Genomic DNA, 7,291 nt, shown 5'->3' on the forward strand with positions numbered 1-7,291 from the left:
AATTTCAGGTTCCTCCAACTAGCCCTGACCTTTATCCAACTGCCCTGTAGGCACTACAGAGTCAGTTTGTCTAAAGTTGAATTTGTGCTCTTTCCCCCCAAACTCTTCCTCATACCCTATTCTCTATCCCTGGGAATAACAGCATTATCCCCCCTGTTGCCCAAACCTGAACCTTGGCCATTATCTTGAATGGCTCTCTCTTAATATCCCATACCCTAGCACTAAATCCTGGTGATTCTGTTATCTTTCATCTCTTCCCCATCCCTTTCCTTGCCCCCCTGTCCTAACGCTCTTATTTTATTTTATTTTTTTAAAGATTTTATTTATTTGTCAGAGATTGAGAGAGAGAGTGCCCAAGCAGGGGAAGCAGCAGGCAGAGGGAGAAGCAGGCTCCCTGCTGAACAAGGAGCCTGATGCTGGACTCGATCCCAGGATTCTGGGATCGTGATCTCAGCCAAAGCCAGCCAGCAGCTTAACCGACTGAGCCTCCAGGGGTCCCTCCGGGTCTAGATTTCTTGCCATCTTCCTCCTGCCTCATCTCCCTTCCCACCATTTCATCAACCTACACTGCCGCCAGGGTGACATTTCTGAGAAACACAACTGACCATGTGACTCCTCTGCTCAGAACTCTTCAATGGCTCCCCACTGCCCTTAGGATAAAGTCTCCGCTGGTATTCAATGTCTGCTGTAATCAGTTTCCTTTTCAGCATAACCTTCCTATACACATGCAGGTGGGCCGGTGGTAGTGAATCATTGGACAGATGCTCTGCTGGCCACCTAGTGAATACCTTCTCCTCCTGATCTGTCTCACGCCTTCTCGATGAGGCTTGGGCTTCCACCTCCCCCCGTACTTTCTGCCCTCAAGCTGTTTGGTACCCAGCCTTTATCACTGCACCTGTAATACCTCATTACTTAAGTTGGGCCTGTGTCTTTCTGCAACAGAAGTGGGGCAGAAGCCAAACATCGCAGACATACACCGGGCACTACGGTTTATTGCAGGTCCTTTAGGAGGGAAATAAAGAAGGTAGAAAGTGGAGAAAACCTGAAGAAGAGGGCCAGGATCCAAATGTATGCCAGAGCCATAGTCACAGGACTGAGCACCCTCTGCCACCCAGGTCTGGACAAAGGTAGTGGCTCTGGGGGGGGCGGAATTCCAGGGTCTGGGGCCTCAGACCAGAAACCTGCCAGGCTCGCCCAGGGCTGGAGAGGGGCCAGTTATCCTTGCTCAGGACAGGAGAAGCTGCAGGACCATGGAGAGGGGAGGCCATGGGAGGAAATGGGGCAGTTCTTTGCCCCTGTGTCCCTGATGCTGCCTCCCAAAGGCATATTCCCCATTTTCCCCACTGCCCTCAAAGGACAAGCTGGGTGGGGATGGCAGCTGGGGCATAGAAGAAAAAAACCTTAAAAGAAAATGGGGCAGGGGAGGGGGCCGCTGATTGTCTTCGTGGCCTTTTACCTCCTCTCCTCCAGCCTCCTTAGTTCCAGACTTTGAGGAAGCTGTCCCAGGAGCCAGTGGCCACAGCCATCCCATCAGCTGTGACCCCCAGGCAGCTGACCCTGTTGTCATGGCCAGAGAGCATGCCTGAGGAAAAGGGAGACAAGTCAGCCTGTTAGCCTATGCTGCTTTGGCAGAGAGCACATGGGCATCCGCAGGAATCCTAGGTTACATTGGCCATGGACTCTCAGCCTTTGGCGGGGACTCAAAGAGGATTACCCTAAGGGGCAGGGTTTCTCTTGAGACCAATCTCTATGGAGGGCGGAGTGGCGGGCCAGGAGGGACAGGAGAGGTCGGCCACACCAGTGTGCTATGAAAAAAGCAAGGAGCACCTTGATGGGCCCTAGAAAAGGGGGAGGTAGCTCTTTTGTCTCATTCCTGAGTTTCCAAAAGAAGAGACTGAGGCCCAGAGAGAAGTGACTTGCCCTCAGGCGCTCAGACTCTAAGCAACACAATTCAGATTTGGATCCTAACTCTCTGGCCAGTGGTATTTTCATTCAGCACCTGGCCTCTCCCAAGAGAAGCCACACGATCTGATTCAGCTTCAGATCAGGGTAGTCCTCGTTAAGCCTTGGGGTGGCCTTGATTCTTATTACAGTTATTACAGTTCCCCGAGATTGCCCCTTCCTCCAGTGGATGGCCCTGACACTTCAGAGGCCCTGGAAATCCAGAAGTGACTGGACATTCAAGGTCCACGGGTCTCGGGTGACACGGAAGCTCCTTTGGCAGAAAGCAGCTAGAGTGCTGGGTGGTGGAGACAGGCCTCTAGAGACGATGGTCCTAGGTTGGGAAACCAAGGGGGACTGGATTCTAGGGGTAGAGCTCAGAGTCATTCAGTAACTAGGGCACAGGGGAAAGGGTCCCAGAAAAGGGAGCTAGTAGGAAGGTCCTTCCCGCTGAGGTGGCAGTGGGGGGGGCGGGGCTGGCCCTTACCCACACGCTCGCACTTCATGGAGTCCCAGACGTTGCAGTTGAAGTCGTCGTAGCCTGCAAAGAGCAGGCGGCCGCTGAGGGAGAAGGCCACAGATGTGATACCACAGATGATACTCTCGTGGGAGTAGGTCGTCAGCTCCTGGTCTGCCCGCAGGTCAAACAGGCGGCAGGAGGCATCGTCGGAGCCTGTGCAGATGGCCTCTCCATTGGGGAAGAACTGAGGATACAGGCGGCAAGGGGGGGTGACCTGAGCTCCAGGGCAAGCGCTTTCCCACAGCCTCTGCCTATCCTGTCCCCGGCACTCTTCACCGATGACATTTGTCCCACACCAGCTGCATGCCAGTGGCTGCCCTACACCCTTCACTCGCCCCTCGCTGCCGAGCTGAGCCGCAGGCAGGCATTATTTCCACGTTGCCAGCCGGAACACGAGGCTGAAGGAGGGCAGGCAGCTTGCCCAGGGTCACATGGCTAGAAGGGCGGAGGCTGTCCCCGACTCCCGGCTCCCGGCTGGATCAGGGTGTGGCTGGATCAGGGTGTGGACGTACAGGGCCAAGGGCAAAGGCATGACCTGAATCTCCTCATGCGGAAATATAAGATAAACTCAAAGGGACGCAAAGCTTCAAGAAAATGGGGTGGCACTCTTCAAAGAGGTCAATGGCCCGAAAGACAAAGAAAGGTAGAAACAAGTTTTTCGGGTTTAAAAGAAAGTGAAAAGATATAATGAGGGAATGCAATGCATGTTCCTAGTCAGAAAAAAACATGGCTTTTAAGGATATTCTTGAAATAACTGGTGAAACGAGAATAGATATAGGCTGTGGACTCTACTGTGTCATTATTCAATCCGATTTTAAGAATTATACTGCGACCGTGTTAGAGAGTGGCCTTGTTTTTAAGAAACACGCACTGAAGTATTTAATGGGTACAGAGGCATGGTATCTGCAACTTACTCTCCAAAGAGGAAAAAAAAAAGATGATAAAATGTATCTAGGTGTCTGTGTCTGTTTCTCCATCCGTCCCTCCCTCCATCTACAGAGAACGATAAGGCAAACGTGGTCAAATGTCAGCAGTGAATATGGGTGAAGGGTAGATGAGAGGTGTTTCCGCGACTCTCACAGCCTTTCTGTAAGGTGAAATTATTCCCATCAGGAAAGTTAAAAGGAGAGGCGGAGGGAACTAGGGAAGGAGTGAAGGATGTTTGTGGGGGGCCTGGTGAGGAGGTCTCGGGAGCTGGGGCGCAGAGGGGTGCTCACGCAGATAGCATTGATGTCTGACTCATGGCCAGTGAAAGTCTGCCGACAGGTTCCCTCCCGCACATCCCAGAGCTTGGCGCTGGCATCACAGGCTCCCGAAATGAAGAGCTTGAAGTCAGGAGAGACAGCCAGACTCATGCAGTCCCCCGTGTGCCCCACAAACACCGTCTTCTGCTGCCCGGTCTCGATATCCCACAGAGCACTGGCGGGAGGAGGGGGGACGCTGTCACCTGTCACAGAAAGGCCAGGACAGAGCCGCACCCCAAGCCCCGGCATCCACAGCGTTCAGTCCTCACCAAGTGGTGTCCCCGGAGCTAGTCACGATGTTGTTGTCATCCAGGAAGCGGCAGCAGGAGAGATAACCTGGGGGTGGTGAGGACAGCGCCCTGGCTGCAGGGCCGATTCCCTGGGCCTCCCCCAAGAGGGATGGGAAGAGAGGGTCCCTCACTCACCTGTGTGAGCAGAGAGCTCCCGGCTGACCTTGACATTGCCCTCACGGGACTTGAGGCTGTAGATGGAGCACATGTTGTCCAGCCCCCCACAGGCCACAAAGTTCCCTGATGGGGCGTAGGCACAGGTCATGACCCAGGAGGAGCGCAGCGGGATGGCATGCACCTGCAGGAGGGCGGGCAGAGGCAGGAGCTGAGCTGAGCTCCCGGATGGGGAGGATGGAGGTGAGGAGGCACAATGTCCCCCAGGAAGCGGAGGGCAATGAGGGGCTGGCGAGGCCAGTACCTTATTGGTGGTGTAGGTGTCCCACACGATCAGCTTCCCGTCTTGCGAGGCACTTACCAGCAGCCTGGGAACAGGGCAGCCCACGTCACCTGAGCATCTCCTTTCTGCCTCCCATCCCCACCCCTGGGTGGCCCTCAAGCCTCACTTGGAGTCAGTGGCCCAGTGCATAGCATAGATCTTGGCCAGGTGTCCCCTTAATGTCCGCCGTGTCCGCATCTGGACTCTTCCCACGACCTCTAGGCCCGACACTAGCTGCAGAAAAGGGGACACTAGAAATCAGGGCACATGCCTGGGTATCAGTGTCATGGCCACCAATCTGGACCAGGTTCTGTTCTGTGCCAGGCTCTGGGGTCAGGCCCCCAGCCTTGGAGAAATATGTCCCTGCCCTGGGGCAGCTTCAGCTGAGGTGGGAGAGACCAGACAGGGCCAGTGGCACATTGCTAAGTGTTTAAGAAGCATCTCTCCAGTGTGGGCTGGTGGAGAAGATGGGGGCGGGAGAGAGCTGTCCATCATGGAAATACTCCCACCTTGACCAACTTCAAGCTGCCAGCATGAAGTCACTGAACACGGACTTGGGAAGAGAGGCACACATCCGCTGTCCAGAGCCCCTAGGAGGCCCGGTCCCACACGACACTGTGGCCTGGCTGTCTCTTCCAACTGGCTTCCCTGGGGCAGCCAGGGCAACCCTGAACTGCACCTCCTGAAATTTGTGGTCCTATGGCCCTTACACTCCACCCAGTCTCTCGATTTAGGCTGGGGCTCAAGTCCATGGCCCTGACTTGTCATTTACTTGCTTTGCTGTCCTGGGCCAGTTGCTTACCCTCTCTGAGCTTGTTTGCTCATCTGTTGAATGAGGTTTATAGCATCAACTTATGGGGTTGTTGTAGAAATTAAATGAAATTATGTATTGAAGCAACTTAGCCCAGTGTGGGGCTCATGGCAACGGTTCGAGGTTCACTCTCACTATTAACGTATTTAATCCGACATGAGATGCTGCCAACCCCACGAAGCACCATGCTTTTAGGTATCGCTGAGAAAGGAAGAAAATGCTGCCAATTCTAATTGTAAGGCATTGCCTATTTTGGGCTGCATCTCGATCTCAGAGATGTCAAAATGTGAAAATATGTGACTTAAAATTGATGCAGTACACTATTAGGAGACTAGAAATCTCTCGTTAAGTCCATCCCTTGCTTCCTCCTCGCCACCCTGCGAGGGGGTATAACCATTCTCTCCTTCTGGTTGAAGACAGAGACAGCATCTGCAACCTTAGCTTCCAATAAGGGGCCTGGCCCAGAGCAGATCTCACTAAATGTTTGTTGAATGAATTAATTAATGCCATTCGTCATGCCAAGGACACACCGTACTAAAGCTCGGGCACCAGGCTGCTGCTGGTCAGGGAGGTCCCCTCCCTTCCCCTCCCCTCCAGCCCTGCCTCAGGGGGACAAGGAGGTCTCACCTCTGCCAGAGTAGTGTCAGCGCAGGCCTTCCGGGCATCCTGGGAGGAAAGTGGCCATCAGGGGGGCACAAGGGCAAGGTGGGGGTAGTGGGTGCATGGGCCTCTGAGGTGGGTGGGCTTGGGCCTCTAGGGTTTGGGGGGCATCTTAAATATGAGATCCAAGTTCAGAAAGTCTTTGGTCACTTCCAGGTCAGGGGTCTCTACGGTGTTGCTCAAGAGCTAATCTAGCCTCCTTCCCCCACCCCCAAGTCCACACTCCCTCGTGTCCCGGGTTCCATGTTTTCTAGGGTCCCCTGGCGGGAGAGTTCTGGGGTTACGGCAATCTGCTTCTTGAGCTGCTCCGCTTCCTGCCGTAGTTGCTCCATCTCCCCCATGGCTGACTGGTTGAGGGGTAGCTCCGGCTCCTGTCAGGAACATGGGGTAGGAGTAGGTGGTCCCCACCCGGCCATGTTCCTGTCCCTTGTGCCCACTCCATACTCAAGGCCTGGAGTCCACTACAAGAAGTAGAGAGATGCCTGGGGCGGGCTGCACCAGCTCCCACGAGCCCCTCCACGTCTGGAGTCCCGTACAGCCAAGCCTGGTCCTGCCCGAGCCCTCCCTGCAGCCTGCAGCCCCCAGGCCCAGCCCCAGAGCCACGCCAGCTCCCCCTTACTTGGACTCTGACTGGACCTCTCCCGGGTTTCCAGCTCTGCTTCCAGGCACTTCTTCACTCCCTCAGCGGCGACGCCAACCTGTCACCTGCCCCAGCTCTGCTGCCAGAAGAGCTGGCCTGGCCTGGCCCCAGCTCTGGGTGGGGGGGTTGGGGGGAGCACTGACAGAGAAGGTAGGGCCGACGACAACGACGTCAGGCAAATGAAATCAGCTGGCAACGGCGGAGGGGGGGACGGGGGGAGAGGGCGGGAAGGGAGGTGTGTGGCTTCTAGAGAGACTTGGGCCCAGCTTGGGGTGGGGGGGGGTGAGTGGGAGCAAGTGTGGGGCTATAGAGAGGAGCAGTCCCCCACCGGCCCTGGGGGGAGGAAGGGTCAAAGGGGTGCTTCTCTGGCCAGTCTCCTCGTAGGCAGAGATAAGAGCATCAGGCCCCATGGGATTAGAGCAAAGCTGTGAGGATTAAAGGTTGGGGTCTGGGAGGGGTACAGAGGAGCAGGAGCAACCACAGCTCCAGTGCCCCCCCAGCCCCAGCCCCCACCAGTGCTGATGACAGTGGCAGTCAGGGCCTGCCTAGCAACCGGTCCAGGAGCCGGAATATGAGGGTGAGAGGTGGCCCATTATCAACACCCAAGATTTTGTCTCTAAGTTCAGGGTTGTGGGGAAGGGGGTTCGGGTGAATACGGGGAGGGTGCAGGAGCTGAGATTAGATGGGACTGATCTGGATAATCCTTCTTCTCAACAAACCCTAACCAGCTGCCCCTGGGTCTGATCCTG

General features: G+C 55.4%; 1 protein-coding gene across 1 annotated transcript; it reads right to left on the reverse strand.

The window, feature by feature from the left end:
• Positions 1 to 982: 982 nt before the first annotated feature.
• Positions 983 to 6,570, reverse strand: GNB3 (G protein subunit beta 3). The gene is made up of 10 exons (XM_046011401.1): positions 6,522 to 6,570; positions 6,187 to 6,273; positions 5,870 to 5,908; positions 4,559 to 4,665; positions 4,414 to 4,477; positions 4,131 to 4,293; positions 3,975 to 4,041; positions 3,679 to 3,880; positions 2,429 to 2,645; positions 983 to 1,582 (listed from the first exon to the last, which is right to left on the reverse strand). The coding sequence occupies exons 2-10, from the start codon at positions 6,241 to 6,243 to the stop codon at positions 1,476 to 1,478; spliced, it is 1,023 nt and encodes a 340-aa protein (XP_045867357.1). The 5' UTR covers positions 6,244 to 6,273; positions 6,522 to 6,570; the 3' UTR covers positions 983 to 1,475.
• Between the last annotated feature and the right edge of the window lie 721 nt (positions 6,571 to 7,291).

This window comes from Meles meles, chromosome 7, assembly GCF_922984935.1.
Source record: "Meles meles chromosome 7, mMelMel3.1 paternal haplotype, whole genome shotgun sequence".
Taxonomy (NCBI): Eukaryota; Metazoa; Chordata; class Mammalia; order Carnivora; family Mustelidae; genus Meles; species Meles meles.

Bases quoted from the DNA above. Each gene is read 5' to 3' on its own strand.
- GNB3 (XM_046011401.1), bottom strand. From the start codon at position 6,243: ATGGGGGAGATGGAGCAACTACGGCAGGAAGCGGAGCAGCTCAAGAAG. The intron at 4,666-5,869 runs GTGAGACCTCCT...CCTTTTCTGCAG, and splicing joins CTGACACTACTCTGGCAGAG to CTAGTGTCGGGCCTAGAGGT. The intron at 4,294-4,413 runs GTACTGGCCTCG...GCCCTCCTGCAG, and splicing joins ACACCTACACCACCAATAAG to GTGCATGCCATCCCGCTGCG.